Here is a 16930-nt window from a genome sequence, read left to right on the forward strand (position 1 = left end):
GACAAAAAAATGTTGGAAACTTAAGCAGTCAACATTGAAAGAGGGAGAGGAAGTGGGAAAGGTTTAAATTCTAGATAGGGCGGGCATTGGGAGCTAGAAAAGGTGTTTTTCAATGAAAGTGTCTCAACAATTTTGCAACTTGTTGTAGCACAATTTGCCCGAACCTGGCCTCATTCTCTAGAACAAGTGACAGAAAGGATGGAGATTAAACCCAAAAATAATAGATCCTGGCCCCAAAAGAACCTACTGAAATTGGCAGTTACAACACTTGAGAACTACTTGAGCCTACTACATGTAGAGCCTTTCCAGCAATCCTTAAAGTACAATAACACGATGGCTATCACTATCGGCCACAACAATGTACCCTCCAGGGGTAACTGCTACGCCTTTAGGATAGCATTTCTGTCCCATTCCATTGACAGCAGATGCAAGGGAGGCTTCCAGACATCCATCTTTGTTAAAAATCTGAATACGGTGATTGTACTGATCCGAGACAATCACGTGATCATCCATATCGAAAGCAATACCTGTAGGGTACTTTAGCATTGATTGGCCCACGCCAATCTCTCGCAAGAAATTACCATTGCAATCGAACACTTTGATAGCATGGTTGTTGCTGTCTGTGACAAAAATATCACCCTTCGAGTCCATTATTGCGTGGTACGGTTGATCAAGCTTTTCGCTGGCATGTCCATGACAACCGAATACTCGAATAAGACTACCATCCTCTCTAAAAATTTGAATTCTGCTGTTTTTACGATCTGTAACAATGATTTCGTCATCATTTCCGATGGAGACTCCCCATGGGCGTTTTAGCTTCCCTTGATTTTCGCCAAAACCTCCAAACTTGTTGATAAAGACGCCGTCTTTTGTGAATCGCTGGATACGGTGATTGTCCTTATCACAAACAATAATGTTTCCTTGCTTATCAACCGCCACGTCAGTTGGGTTGTTTAACTGTCCGTTTTTTTCTCCAAGGTTTCCAAAACTCTTGAAGAACCGACCTTGAGGGTCAAAGATCTGTAAGCGGTGATTGTGACAATCTGCCACCAATATTCTCCCCTCGCTATCAACCGCCACTCCACACGGAAGTTTGAATTTTCCTCGCACTTCGCCCGGGCCTCCGATGCACAAGAGTGGCCGCGTTACCTTACTGTAAACACGTGGATTTGTGACCAACACTTTGAACGGACTTCCTTTGACTGGCTGATGATGAATTGCAACTCTAACTTCGTGTTCACCATTCAAACTTGGTGTAAAGGCGACTGCGTAACTTCCGTCGCCTTTATCTAGGACTTCCGAGGAGACGGCGTTTTTACTTGGGCTTCGGATGTCGATGGTTACAAGATCGCCACCTCGGGTTTTTGGCTGATCGTCAAATCCCTTCGCTGTAACAACGAATTCAGCCGGAGCGCCAACCTGAGCTTTCACGAGTCCATCGCCGGTTGCCGTGGACAAATCGGAAGATGTATCGGAAACGATGATGTGACCGAGCGCTTTTCGCACATTTTCCGTCGACTTCGGGTCACTGAAGTAATACACGTTCTTAAAATCTGCTGAATTATAATCTTTCCGAGTGTTTGAGACTTCACTCAGACGTCTTTTCAAGTGTTTCTGGATGACCAAAATTTCCAGTTCGTTACCAATTTTGATGGCTTTCTCAGTGTATTGGCAACTGCCGCTCAGTCGCTCTAGGATTAATTCATAATATTGTCTTTCTTTTCGGAGCGAGCTTTCTTTGCTTTTGAATGCTCCGTTGAGTTCATCCAAAAGTTGATCTTCCTGTTGTTGGAGAGAAGCTATCAAAATCTGAGTATTCTCCCGAATGGTTTTTGCCATTGACTCCCGTTCCTCTTGAAGCTTAGAAAGCAAATTCTTTACCTCATTTAATGATTTTCGTGTGTTCTCTATTTGCGTTTTTCCCTGACCTAGCAGGCTAGCCATACTGTGCTTCTGTTTGTGATAAACTTCTCTCAGATAGGAAAATCTGTGTTTTCTGTGATCAGTCGAAGTACAATCGAGACAAATTGGCTCGTCGCACGTTTCACAAAAGTATCTCAGTTTTTCATTCGCGTGATCGGGACAACGTCCAAGCACGCTCGCGACTTCGGGCTGTTCCTCGGGAATGTCTTCGAGAAATTGATCTTGAAAATGGTGCAACGCATAGTCCTTGGAATGCTTGTGACTTTTACGATGTGGACTGTGGTAAACCGACGGCGAGCGAAAATACTTCGGATTCGTTGTGTTAATCGTTAAAATTTCCGCAAAATAACCATTTAAGAGCGCACCAGGCGACTTCGATATGTTGTCGGGTAGAAAGGAATTCAACATACAATCGTAGAACTTTTTCTTCAAAATCTCGTCACTGAATTCACACAACTTCGCACGATCCATGCTCTTCTGACCTCTCAGTCTTAAATCACCAATCTGTGTTGTTGAATATTAGTAAGTCGGTTAAACCACTTAATAATAACAGTGTTTTCGTAGCTTACCGCGATGTTTACAATTCTCGCCTAAACAATAATCTCCGAGGGAGATGTCAACAAAGAAGTCTTTCTTTATTGGTTTGGAGCATAGCAAAGGGCAAAAAAACCCCGAAGTTTTCATAACATTAAAAAATCATTTCGTCGGCAAAAGAATCTCTCCCTTCTCCTGCCCTGAAAAAAACAAGAAGCAAAAGAGAAATCGCATTTTAACCACGATCATGCAAACGAAAGGAAACAATGATTACAAGACAAAAAGCTGAAGTTGACACAAGCCAATAAAATACCTTGAAAAACTGACGCTTTCATATTAAAGACAAACCGAAAGAACAGAAGTTGTTTGAACAGAAGCAAATTCAAATCTTAAAGGAAAACATAACTCACTCAAACATGCAAATTTCAAATCCGCGATGACCACGCCACTGATGATCATGTACAGTTTTCCTTAATAGCATCCGATTTTGCTGAAACATAATCGTCTCATATTTCGCAATTGGTCACAAGTGTGATCATTTGAGACGACTCTAACTGCTCATGCAAGGTGAATTCAATTTTAATCAATTAACTCTTGACAACAGAAGCCTGAATTTCGGTTTCAGGTATTGAGCAACAGATATCTTAATAGCAGCAATCAACAGAAAAGTTCTGAAAGGTGCCATTAAAAGTTTAATTACCTGCAAACGCGCGGAAACTATTTAGATTTTTAAATCGCTTCCAATGATGCATCACCGCACAATATATATAAAGCTCTCAACATGTTTTACTAGTTTGTTTGTCAAAAAGAAAAATTACAAATGCCTGTTCACCATCAGTTTCCGAAACTATCTTTCAATTTAACATTCGAAGAGCTAAGTACTGGATCTCGCTGCATTTGTATGAAATCTCACTCAGAATTACAGCGTACTATTCGCCCGACTATTCGTGCACGTTTGAACTATTGTTGACAATTTAAACGTTCTTAACATTTTCGGCATAAACTTTGCGATTCAAATTCCTGTTTTTATAGACGAGGGTCATTTCTCAAGAGATGTGTATTTAAGCACTTTTTGATCAAATTGCCCTCGAAACAAAGGGCAGTTTTCTGTAGACTATTAGGAAGTCTGTAATTGCGATATTAATGCAGTTAATGGTCGATTCGCACGGTCTTTTCGATTTTCATGTCTTCAGAAATTGGTTGACAAGTTGTTCCTTCAATTAACTTGCTCTTTCTCTTTCACTCTCATTACAAAGCTGGATCCTGCCGCTCTCTCTTTTGTTTATTGTTTTTTTGGTTGGTTCAAGACATGATGGAAATGGTTTTAAAGGTATTTTTCCCGGCACGATTTCTTGCTAAATCACAAATACAGCTTACTGGCGTGGCGTTTTCTTTCGTGAACTAACACTCCGTGATCGTCAATAGTGGACTTAAACACAGGCTTTGCTGTCAGTCAGGTTGCTCGAACTGTATGCAGTGGAACTTCTGCATACAAAAGATATTGTCTATGTTTTGGCGGAATACACCCTTAGACCATTTTTCTTTGCCTAATTATATTCTGCTGAAAGCCCCGCTGAGTACACTCCCTTTTTAGTGGCATAGAGTTCTTCTTTTGTTGTTCTTATAAAGCTCTTCACAAAAAAAGTAAATTGTTTGAAATTAGGGGTGTTTTAGATCATGTTTATCGAATCACCTCTGCTCTCCAGACCCGTTTATACTTTTTGTCAGAACCGAGATGCACGATCCAAATTCGTTTGTGGACAACCCCTACTGACAAAGGAAACGCGTAAAGAAATTGTATTTCAAGGGCTATTCTGTCAATGTTCGCAAACTTCGTAAAAGCGCATACTTCTATTACACTCAAAGAATTTCTTTGTCCTCACAAATCAGAGCAACTCATCCGGAAAGTGGTTTGGCGCTGCTCTTAGAGTAATAATCAGAATGTTTTTTGATTAAATCATGATGATACGTCTGCTAATGACTATCCCATTAGTCTGAACTAATCTATTGTAGCTGCTGCTTTGTTGACTATGTTGACTTTAAAGAACATAAGCAAAAAGATCTTAAGGTGTGTTGTCCATTTTCGTTCTATTTTCACTTTACAGTAAGCCAATTAAAAACCTAACTTCCTGTGTTATCTCTATTTAATTAAATCTCTAGATACATCCCTCATGGAAATCAGCATGTATTACTTTCCTTTTAAAAGTTGTGCAAGGCTGGTGTATGAAAATCAGTCAAGACGTTGTGACATCTCCTCACTCACTCACTGATCGGCTCGCCCATGAAGTTTTAAAGTCAGACGGTAGCACTTTTTTGATGCAAGTTGAACTAAACGGCAGGTTTTAATTTAGTTGTTTTCTTTGTGTCAAGAACTTCAAATTAAAAATGCACCATGTCATAATTTTTTTGCTGTTTTCTGGTCCGAAAAACAGAATAAAGAGAGCAGTAGACCCAATACCATGTCTATGTCATGGCGTTTTTGCAAACCAAGCTATTTTTGGACGACCTTTAAAAAAGGTTTCGGATTGCTGGAGTGACAATTCACAGTCCCAAGGGTAGCAATTAATTTCTTTGACCTTGTCATTAACAAAAGACTGAGGTCGGGGACCAGTTCTTCAAAAGCCGGGTATCGTCAATTAAATACTAATCCATGCTTGAATTTTGCAAATCGAAAAAGTCTTAACTGGTAAATTTATGCTGAAGACCACCCAGTAAATTTTGAAAGCTAAAAGACTCGTGGAAACTTTTTTTATTAGGCTTACCCTAACAACAACTGAGCCCTGGTTTCATGAGAAAATCACCTCGAAACAACACGGTCCGTGAGAGGTACAATCCTGGTTACGGGATGTGACGAAGATTATTCCTATTCAAAACTTTAAGAAAAAAAAACAAAAACATGCATTGTAAATCTTTGCCCAATTTTAAACCTTTTCGAGATTTAAGGCTTCAAAAATGTTTTTCAACCTGCAATACATACCCATCTCGTCAACCCATAACATGAGCAAGAAAACAGCGCAGAAACAAAGGGTACATGAACATGGACAGTATTAGTTTAAATTTTTAGTCTGAGTGATTTTAAAGCATCTTTTAACACTCTTCATCTCTTGATTATACGTTAAGGGCTTTTGCTTTTTGCAATTTATTCTAAGCATGGAGTCCGTTTTCGAATATTAAACATGCACCCCTCTCCCCACATCTCTCATTACCTGATGAAAGATACCCTGCTTCAAATGCAAACTTTGTAATGTTTTCAATTAAGCGCTATAAAACGAAAAACAGTTCGAACTGACAATGTGAGCAAGTAACACCTAGTCCCTGACCTAGATTTACTTCAACTTTTCTCATTCGTTTCTGGACTTTACGGAAATACATGCTCCTATTCGAGTCCTTTTCCCAATAACCTGCCTCCACTCACTCTCTGATTTGAGGAAATATTCCCGAGATTTCTAAACCATTTTGACCTTAATTTGAAAATCACTCACAACCATTAGCTCCTGTGTCCACACTTAACACCAAGGCTTGCTACAGTTTATGGTTAATTCTTAAAGGGTTTGCCTCAGATCTCCCTCTGGTTTTCTTATACGGCTCGTTTTTATCAAAACACAAAAATCTTCAATGATATAAGGAAGATCTTATAGAAATCTGAAAATAAAATTTGCTTCAGACCTCTTTGGTCCGATCAATCTTTGTCGAGAGTTGAGCTTGGCCGATGCATTAGATTCCTTGAAAGAGAATTTTTCAGTTTTCCTTCTTGAGATCACGTTCTGCACAGGTGACCCCTTACATAGTCATCTTTTGATCCTCCGCGTTATTTATTCATGACGTTTCAGCCTGTCCTCTACATTGCTTAGGGGGACAAATATTTGAACGTGGTTGAATACCACAATCACTTGAAAAAGAGCATTTAGATTTGTTTAAACTCATTCTCAAATCGCTTTCATCGTCAAACAAAATCTCGTTTTAAACTTAGATTGCTCTCTTTAAACTCCTCGAAGCTAAAAGGCAAAGTCAAAGTTGGTAGTTCTGTAACTCGCTAGCTGGTAGCACTGTCGGCTGCCTTGACTGTGCCTTATTCACCCCTCTCCCTGTGTCAGCACCCCGTGTAAGCAAACAGCAAACACCAAAAAAGGCTTAAATCGAAACAGGGTACTATCCAACTAGATTACATATGATCCTTAAAATTTATTTTTTCCTGTGTTCAAACCCCGCTAGTGAAAATCTGTGGGGAATAACAACGAATGCAATTCTCTACGTCAGGCAGTTAATAATTGCACTTAGTGCCGAAAAATATACATACAAGGTAATGTGTCAAACAGTGCAAATGTCGCCATCGCGTGTATCAAAACGTACCTTACGAGTTTTACACAACAAAATGAGCCATTTCCGATCACTGATTAAGCCTGTTTTTCAAACCGAGTTGCAGTGGAAGCCGTCTTTCTCACATTCTCAGCTAACTGGAATACCTTCTTTCGTTCCAGAGATATTCAAGTTTGATGACGTCACAAACATTGCAAACGACTCTAACTGAATGAATCCCAAAATTGAGAATATCTCCGAAAATATTGGATTCGTGTTGTTCAAATTGGGCAGCAGTAATCTACCTCAAGCAAGCACAAAATGATGCTCTCTATGCCGTTGCCATGGCAACCATTTTTGCTGCAGGGTCTATTTAACGCAAGATTGATTTTGTCGTTTATTGTCGTAATAAGACATGTTCACTCTCGGTAATCTTATACAGAGATGTACAGCATTATGGGCAGCACATGGGTTTCAAGTCTGGCAATCAACCTGTACTTATCTGCTCAAAATCCATGGTTTTTTTTACATTGCAGAAAGGCACTGGAAACGAGACTGTTGCCATGGCAACATCTTAATGGGTGTCACTTCTACCTTATCTGATGTACATTACTGGTGCCAAGTTTGAATATCATTACTCCAATATTTTCGGAGATATTTTCAAATTTGTAATTCATTACAGTCATTTGACAACAATCATCTGTGAACTCTGTATACTTAATTCTCCAAACAAAAGCTGATTGAGTCATGTTAATTTAAATTCGGAAAATCAATTCATCATGGGATCAACAACCTTTTTCAAAAATTTCGCTGGATGTAATATTAGAAGGTGAATGGCCGAGTCGCTTTTGTTGACTGTTAATATGCAAAGTTGGTTGATTCAATAGTCTATAGTTTCAGTATTTAGACCATTGTTAAAAGCGGATCAGATGAGCTTATCAGTCTAATGTACTCATATCGATTGAAAAACTGAACAAACATCTTAAACGCTCTCCTGAACGCCTCAGTCACCCGGAGACTTAATAGATATGATGCGGTTACGTCTCGGGAACCCTTCAAAGTCTGAGAAGCATGTACCCTCAATCCCAAAATGTTTTGCTTAGGCGACACGCTTACTACCATAATAACAAAAGCCTGGCACATAAACGATGTACATTAAATTCAAAAGTATCAGAGTAGAAAAATCTGCATCAAAAACATATAGATCATTAGCCATTGTTTGACGGTGTATAATACTGGAAAGCTGTGGGCGGACTATCAAACCGTGCATTTCTGGGGTATTTTTTTTGTAAACCACTCACAAAGTTTGAGCAACCTCAAGGAAAGACCGCCACTCAAAATTTAGTTTAGCTCCAAAACAAAACCCTGAAGTACAATTGAGACTGCAGTAACAAAAAAATTATCTTTGCCAGGCAGGATCCCTGCTTAATTTCGACGTCGCAGCGAGAAAACTGGCAAAAGACACGCCGCCGGCAAACAATACCCAATCCACTGTATTCCTGTGGCCTGAATTATATGCGAAAAGTCCAACTAATAGCGCCAAAATACGACTCACACCTAAATAACTTACCGAAGGATCTACTCGAATAGCCCGCTCCTACTGTGACAGCTGTTTGTGCCGGCGAAACACTTCCGTCCAAGTTTTGAACGGGCGAAGTTTGATTATAAAGCAGATTTTTCAAGCTTTGACGGTATACGTTCTGGCCACTGAATTGTGTGTTATTTCAATAAAGCGAGGCACACTGATATCGACCGACTAACTGTTCTTTTGCTTGCTTGCGCGCTGGATTGTTTAAGCACGTTTAACCTCTTTTGTTAGGCTCTGCTGTTATTCGAATGACGTTTTATTTGTATAAAGCAGTATGGATGTCTTTGAATGTAATAACGCAAAGCAATATCAAGCAAGAACTTGTCAAATTTCCTCAATAAGCATGCATTTAAATCTGGTACAGTTTTCTGATCATAGGTGGAGCTAACAACAGATTAAGACTTTCATTATTCGCAGGATTCGAAATGGTAAAGAGGGTGGGTAATGGTTCACATCGGAGCACGTATCATTGATGAGCAGTCTACACTCAATGTTGTCCACACTTGTAATAACACTTCAAACAAAGGGTTTTTTCACCTTCTTTGATATAGAAAGTATTTTACAAAACTCTCCTTTTGGAATAAATTAAAAATACATTTTTTGTATATGCTATAGGCTAACACGGCAAAAAATATTGCGTGCTCAGATGTCTCCGGATTAGTGGTGGCGGAGAGTTATTTACTTTTACAAACTTAAAAGGAAAACCTTACCGGCGCGAGGATTATGTTAACTTCAAGGTTCGGTTGCAAAGACACGCGATCCTTTAGCCATCTCAAAGAAAACTGATCAGCTGATGTGTTTTCAAATTCTGCCCCTCCTGGGATCAACTGAGATGTGAGCCGATTAATCATCTGTGTCCAGAACTTCAAGATTCAAGCCTTTTATGAAAGACTCCCCTTAATTTAACGAAATTCCAACGAACTATTTACACCGAGAAAATTTTAAGTTAAAGCTAGGCTTGGGTCAGGAATATTGTTTCTGTCTACTTGGGAAGCATTGTTCGAAAAACACTTTTCTTTGCAATCCTCGACTTATTCAATTAAAAATAACCGCCACTGCAGCTGCCCTCACTTTGAAATTTGCGATTCAAGAGCACTCTCTGTCAGTCATTTGTTTTTGCAAAGTGTGATAAAGGACCTCTTCACATGATCCCGGTTGACCGGGCTGGCTCGGTTACCGGGATAAAATCGGTTTTTGTTCATAAGGTGCCTTTTAGCTCGGGTTTCCGAGATGTCGCGACCATTCAGGCGTGAAATCTAACGAACAAGCCTAGCGAGAATTAATCAGCCTCAAATTTCTTTTGACTTAAGGTTGACTATCAAATGGAACTATTCGGCATTTTACAGAGGATTTGGAGGTGAGTCGAGATCTCGGAAACCGGGACAGACCTGCATGAAATCTAAGCGCTAAGGGCCTCTTCATATGAGCCCGTTCGACCCGGCCGGCCCGGTTTCCAAGATCTCGCCTCACCTCTAAATCCTTTATAAAATTTCGATGTGTTCATATGAAAGGGCGGGCTTCCTCGGTTGCTGAGATCTCGGTTTTTTCAACCGGGATCTCGGTAAACCGGCTGGAAATTTTGCCATAAGAACACTTCAGCTTGGTTACTGGGAGGGAAATAATACAATGCATTTTCGTGATAGAACGGATATTACCGAGTTTTCTTCGATAATAGTTCCTTGTGAGGCTGATTAAGACATTCTCGCCGGGCTTGTTCGTTAGATTTCATGCCCGAATGTTCACGTCACCACTTTTCCCCTCGGAAACCGGGCTGAAAGTCGCCATGTGAACAGAAAGTCGGATTTCAAGGTCAACCGGGATCATGTGAAGAGACCAAAGCCTTCTCTTTTCTACCGTTCCGATCCCTTTTCTAAAGTTATTTTCCACTGAATAAAATTTGGTGACTAGAGATTTTGAAACTGAAATCTATGAAAACATATTGAACAGCATAGACTGACGAGATACAAAGGTGTTTCTTTCATGTAGTAATGAGACCAGTAACAACTAATACGGATGGATCTATTGAACGTATTACAAGGAATGCTTCTTATGCAGTTTTAAGGCTCTAGGGACAGACACAAAAAGTCTCTCAGTGATGGCGCAGTGGTGACAACACTCGCCTCCCACGAATGTGGCCAGGATCTGGCGTCATATGGGTTGAGTTTGTTGGTTCGCTACTCTGCTCCGTGAGGTTTTTCTCCGGATACTCCGGTTTTCCCCTCTCCTCAAAAATCAGTCTATGATTTGATATTCGATTTCTGTACAGTGTCCACAATTAGCTTCCCATGCAGCGCTAAATACAGTTGACACTTCAATAAAGTTCATCATCATCCCTAAATCATGCAAACTGCTACAAATTAACGGAGACTGAAAACCATACAGAGTGCTCCGGAAAGAAACCCGGTGAAACGATACTTTCGGATGTACAGTGTTCACCAAACTCCAATGAACTGGCCGCTACTTTTCTTGCATTTGATTAAATACATGAGAGTTTTATATAGACGAGGTAAGTTCTCTTACATTTTCCCTTTCAATCTTTTGATGAACAACCAAGAAGTTTCAATCAAATAAACAACAGCGAAGCCGCGGTCTTATAAACCAGTGTTTCAAGATTTAAGCGGCTCTAGGCAAATTCAAAATTTACTTTAAAGGCGAGGGAAGGGGGCCAGTCTGGAGAATAGTTACCCAGCAGGGGTAGGGTCATTGGGATTCAAAGGGTTAATTAATCAGATGAGGGAAATGCCAAGAACCAAATCATGTTATTTGTGGTAACAGTGTTTGTAATAAATAGCCCCTTGGAACTTTAGGTAAAGCCGCCTAACATCAATGTCATAAATACAGTATTGTTATTCCCAGTCATTGAATTTCAATTCTCAGCTGTGGTATATTCTATCACTAAGAATCTATCTTTCTTAATGGATTTCCTTAAACTGGTATATGGAGGATAAAACGGCAGTATCGCTTGTAGAGCTTGCAATTGGTAAACCGTGCATTTGGACTCCTGCCCTATTTCTTAGGAATGAGCTGTCGCGTCTATTATTATGCAAATGATTTGAAACTTACTTATTTTTCATTTCCGCGTTTGGTCACATCGCAGCTTCAGAAGCCTCAAACAATCAGCCTACACATGTGGCAAGTTGCAAACAAAGATCGCATGAAAGTAAGGAAGCCATTAAATTTGGAAGCAAATGTAGCTTTGACGGGCAAAATGAATATGTGTGTAAATTTAAGCTGACAACTTATGATACTTCGCACGAATTTAATATTTTAGACTTCACTATTGAAGTGAGGGAAAATAAATTAAATTATCAGTAGTTTGAGTACCGGTTATTATATTCGAATTCATAGCCTTTGGCTCACTTGCGACTAAATTGGATTATTCTAAGGTAAAGTAATGAAAAAGAAATGAAATAACACGTGAACTCATTTCCCGAATCGCTCGCTCGAAAATCAGAATCAAGCTACCATATAACATAAGCTACACTTGATTCTCGCTTCTTTTCAAATAAACCGAGAATAGTCCATCAGGAGGTTCTACATAATTTGTTTCACTGATACATATTTCATAGAATCTGAAAATAAAGCCAGATGCTATACTATACCAGAGTACCATCGAACTCATTGTCAGTCACAAATTGTCACAGTGGTTATAATCTAAATTTGACCAATAATTTGGAAAAAAAGTTCAAAAAAAGTGTACAACTCGAAGGTGTAATGACGTCGATCACAACGCGCTCATATTGCATCACGAATCAAATTGTAAACTAAAATGTGTAGAATGACTATCAAGCTGCCACGATTATGATTTCTTATTTAGACATGTAACAGTGAAAGGCAACTTTTAGATTTTTGGAAGCAGACAAAGTTCCTTCCCAATTCATTTTTTAATGTGTCACTGACATACATCCCAACTTGCTGGATCTTGAAGATATCATTGCGGTTCTTGGTTCTCTCTGTATAAGCAGAAACCCATAAGGGTTGAGACGTGTAACGCGCGTTCAAAGCTTCCGAATATTCAGTGCGAACTGATTGGTTGAATGTTTCAGTGCTAAGTACCATATTTGGAAACCCCTCGCTCTTATTGTTCCAAATATGGTACTTAGCAAATTGAATATTCAGAAGCTTTTTTCCCAGCCGCAGTACAAGGGGCCGTTACACGTTTCAACCCTTATGGGTTTCTGGTATAAGTTCATCCGTTTAAATTAACCACTTTGAACAAATATCGTTCACTAAAAAGGTTTTCTTGGGTTTTTAGACAAAAAAACCTGAAAACGTCTGTGCTATTCCCATCCGGCAATCAATCCCTAAAGGTTTGCAAGAAACAAGATTATTGCACGTGTGGACACTTGTGTGACTGTTTTGTGCACTGAATATCACTCAAGTAAAAGCGGATAAAATGAATTAAGCATGAATTAAATCAAACTAGAGATCGAAAGCGCCACTTTATACGTCCCGAAATCATAAGTTCAACGACTAACTGTCCTATATACTGTACGCTCTAGTACTTACTTCGCTGTTATTTATGGTTAAATCTGTCACCAAATGTGGCCGATTTGTTTTCGGTAGGATTTAACGAATACATATCTTGGTATTGTGATAACACTTCTGCTGAAAGCAAGCAGCATGTCTATCAAAACGCGTTGATCGACGATCAAAGGTCCGTGATAGATCTGATTATTAGGTCACTTTGCTATCATCACAACTCCTGTATTTTAGCAAGTAATTCTTATCGGTAGCTTACATGTTACTGTTTTGGATTGATATAGCATAGGAAATTCATTTTTTTGTAAACAAGGACTCTAAAGCTGCTTATAGAGAGACGGCTGGTAGCCTGATGCCACAGATGCCGTCATAACAGTCTGTTCACTTTACATAAGGGCCGGGACTTTACAGTACACTAATTTTAGCTCTGGCTATTAAATAAAAGCTCTTGGTAAGTTTGTGTGTTAGGATGCATGTTTCACACGTCTTTACGGTTAAGATACCATCATTTTGATGTTGTTTTGCTTGGCTTTGCTTTGCCCATTCCGTGCGGAACCCGATGATTTTGGCGGAATGATACGCACGTCTTGTCCGACCCAACTGGTACTACTTTGCGTGGAAATCCTTTCTGGGCGGATCAAGGTTTCATCAGCTCCGTTTACAGTTGATCCCCTCCCGAGTTCCACAAATCCGTTCCTACCACGGAGCTTGGCCCCGATTTGTCGTTGTGGCGAACCCCTTGCATTCGAACAAATCCCGAGACATTTGTACCAATAGGATCTCAGAACAAAGCATAATAATGCCAGAATCAGTATCATACCGAATATTGCAATAACTGCGATAACAGCTGTGCTTAGGATCGGTTCCTCTTCAGGTAATGGTTTTTTACAAATATTAGATAGAGAGATACACCTTCCTTTGCAGCAATATTCCTCAATGCTGCCTGGAGAACCGCAATGCTCATCACCAGAACAAGACAGGTTGCAAAGCCGTCGGCAGTAACCGCTGCAACACCGTCTATAGTCACCAAGGCAATCACTGTGTGAATCACACTGCCTACCATCACAGCTGATCAAAAAAACTCCAATTAACCACAAAGCTGAGAGAACAATAATAACATTGGAACTTGGTGTTCTGTGGCTCGTTTGCATTCTTTTCCAAACGTCGGCGGCCTCGAGCGTAGAATTGGTGGAAACAAAATCTTTGATTACTTGCAGTTCTATTCCGTTTGTTGTTGCTGATTTACCTTACCTCTCAGTTGCTCAATTCGAAATTTCCATGCGGTGGTTTGCCTCTCATGCCGGGAACTTCGTCGTCCACTGAATGTCGAAACCAGCGATTATATTTCACCGATTTTTGAGAGTGTTTGGGTAATTATTGAATGAATCAAGTTACGTTGTCAGAGAAATTCCCCTCGACTTTTAAATCACTTGAAATTGTATCCGTAACAAATTTAAAGCCCTCGAAACTGGCAGCGTCTTGATTGAATTACTGCAGCAGCTGAAGACAATTGCTTTCAAACCCGTTTGCAGTTATTTTTCAAGGGTTCGTAGTTACAATATAAATGACACTTGGAGGTTGCCGAACCGGAAGACAAGTGGTCACAACGAAAAAACCTAAATGAATTATAAATTGCCTTATTTGAATAGGAATTGAGGAGACTGCACTACAGTCGCGTGTGTTATCTGAACTTGTCTTTGCGCGGTAAAGTGCTTTCATGCTGGATTATACTTGATTTGTCATACATCAACCTCAGATGTCTACCATTTAGGGCAAAGATTAGAAACGAAGCTTCAGTAATTTTCTTGGACTTCAGTTCATGCGGAATTAATCAGTCCTTTATTGATTTCAGAAAACAAAATCTTCCAAACGTTGTTTACTTTAATAGTCAACACATTTTCTTCCCGTTTTTGGGGGTTTTGATTACATTATCTAAAAGTTACGCTGAACTTGCCGCATTATAAACACTTCCATTGGATTAGTGAGTAGTACATTTCGCAATTTTCGCTCCTCTAAAACACGGCTTTTATAGCTGATTATTTACAAGAAGAGATTGATTTAAAACCTTTTTGAGAGTTTTTCTCTTTAATTCAAAACAGTCCATCCCAATATCGGAAAACATTGCTCTTCGTCAAAAAAAAGTTTGATTTCAGCTGTAAAAACATTGAAATATCTATTTTGCGATCGTGTGGTCCACTTCAATTGTGTCCGGCTTTTACGTAGTTATTAATACTCACAAGCATAATATGTGAAAGCTACATTCGAGACGTGATTGGTCAAAGCCAAAGTAATACCAAATTTACTTTTTAGTAATTTCCCGATTTTCAAAGAATCCTATGTATTGTGAATTTTTTAATCTTAAGTGTTTGATTCACCTGAAGAAGGCAGGATGCTCATTTCTTTGGAAATTCATGGTTTATATTCCGTTATTCAACCTCAGTCTTACATTTATGAATGCCTGTGGTCAAGATCTCTTGCTGTGGTTGAAAATTTGCTTGATATCTCAAAGTTGAATCAAGAAATTGTTACAGCTTTTATTGGGGGTTTTATGACAAATGTTAGCGTTTTTCAATTAGGATTTTTTTAGCTTCTTTTGCACGACAGGGAGCTGTAAATAGCAATCATTTTCGTTTAAAGGGTTTGGTAATTGAATTTTTGAATTTGAGTGGTGATTTAAAATTGTTTTTATCAGTCGTGCTGTCTGTGGCCGATTATACTATCACAAAATATCATAGCGTGTGTGAATATTTTTGAGCAACCAATTGACTATTGTAAAAAGTTAGGTTTGTAGAAGCCTTATAAAGCTTTCGTAGACATCAGGATATCATCTTTAGCGTTCAAAGATGACCAATTTTTCCAAAAATTGATTTACATCCCCCAATATATCCAGCTGGGATAAAATCTCGTTCAAGTGTCATCGTAATTTTCCCGTGAAATGCGGAGTAGATATTTATAATTACAGAAGCTTAATTCACCACAACACAGCACAACATGTTAGGTTCTGACTTATTCTGTTATGGTTCTTCCCTGCAGAGTCGTTAGCCATAAGTGGTTACTAATTCAAATCGCTTTAGTATATAGCGATCTCCTTTCGGTAATGTTATGTTTTTTTCGGTTTTATTAACATATACGTGGTACGTTTGATGATCGAGATAAGGTCTTCTAAGCTTCTCTCATTTTTATCCGTAAGGAATCAACAGAAACCAGGAGCCCATGGGCTCCTGCAGAAACTAATTTTCTAACCTTAAGAGAAATAAGGCAAACAAAACAACCTTCAGCGCAATGTATCACTGAAAGCTGAAGTTGAAACCCATTTTAACCTGGGCTGAACCTGTTTTTGCCTCGTTGAAAACAGGCTTAACTGAAGACCTTTAAAAAACTTATATGCTTCAGCAAACGTTATGAAGAGCGACAAAGCATTTATGTTAGCTGTGAACACGTTTATTGCAAAAAATGACAAAAGCCTCATTTTTAAGAATGCTGCATAGTTAAGCTAAGAAGAGCTAATTTGTTGTCCAATCTCATGTGTGAAGTCCATAAAATGGACGCTTGCGTCAAATCTCAATGATATGTACGATTCTCTACCCTAATATTTGCAAATGCAAAAAAAGAAGAAAAACTTAATGAGATTAAAAGATTAATCAACAAATGGATGAACTACGTTACGTTTGTACATTGATAACAAAATTGCTAAGAGAGAAACTGAAATCGATGGCTTTTCAGAAACTTCCTCCAAAAAAAGTCTCCGTTAATTGGAATGAAGAAATTAGTATAGGAAATCGTATGAACGTGAGTGCATTTGTGATTTGTGGGCACGTGTGATGTTTTGAAAGTTCTCTAAATTGCTCGAGCAGTAGCCGGCGAGTGCAATTTGAGAACTTTCAAAACATCACAAGTGGCCATAAATCATGAAATGCATGAGCAAGTTCATACAATTTTTTGTTTATTATATACTCAACAAAATTAGTCCATCACTGTACTACTCCATAGCAACTTCCATATTGCATTCTATAACCTATTTATTCAACAGATATTGACCAATCAGAAACGCGATATTCTATTTATTACGCGGAACGGGGAAGGTACTGGCACTTTCAGGTGACTTTG

At 39.1% G+C, this 16930-nt stretch overlaps 2 protein-coding genes across 4 annotated transcripts in view; both read right to left on the reverse strand.

Annotated features, from left to right (window-relative positions):
- LOC137967340 (E3 ubiquitin-protein ligase TRIM71-like) overlaps nucleotides 1–16930 on the reverse strand; it is a 23526-nt gene continuing 6596 nt past the window's right edge. For 2 of the 3 annotated variants that reach the window (XM_068813866.1, XM_068813867.1), the window contains exon 2: nucleotides 1–2427. In XM_068813866.1, coding sequence (XP_068669967.1) covers nucleotides 316–2394 — 2079 coding nt within the window. In that variant the 5' untranslated portion in view covers nucleotides 2395–2427 and the 3' untranslated portion in view covers nucleotides 1–315. Of the gene's footprint in view, nucleotides 2428–8323; nucleotides 8518–16930 lie in introns of those variants that run through there. The other variant, XM_068813865.1, reaches the window with a different exon arrangement.
- LOC138013247 (uncharacterized) lies at nucleotides 10951–14945 on the reverse strand. The gene has a single exon (XM_068860269.1). The coding sequence runs from the start codon at nucleotides 13972–13974 to the stop codon at nucleotides 13318–13320; it is 657 nt and encodes a 218-aa protein (XP_068716370.1). The 5' UTR covers nucleotides 13975–14945; the 3' UTR covers nucleotides 10951–13317.

Source organism: Montipora foliosa, chromosome 8 (genome assembly GCF_036669935.1).
Source record: "Montipora foliosa isolate CH-2021 chromosome 8, ASM3666993v2, whole genome shotgun sequence".
Lineage (NCBI taxonomy): Eukaryota > Metazoa > Cnidaria > Anthozoa > Scleractinia > Acroporidae > Montipora > Montipora foliosa.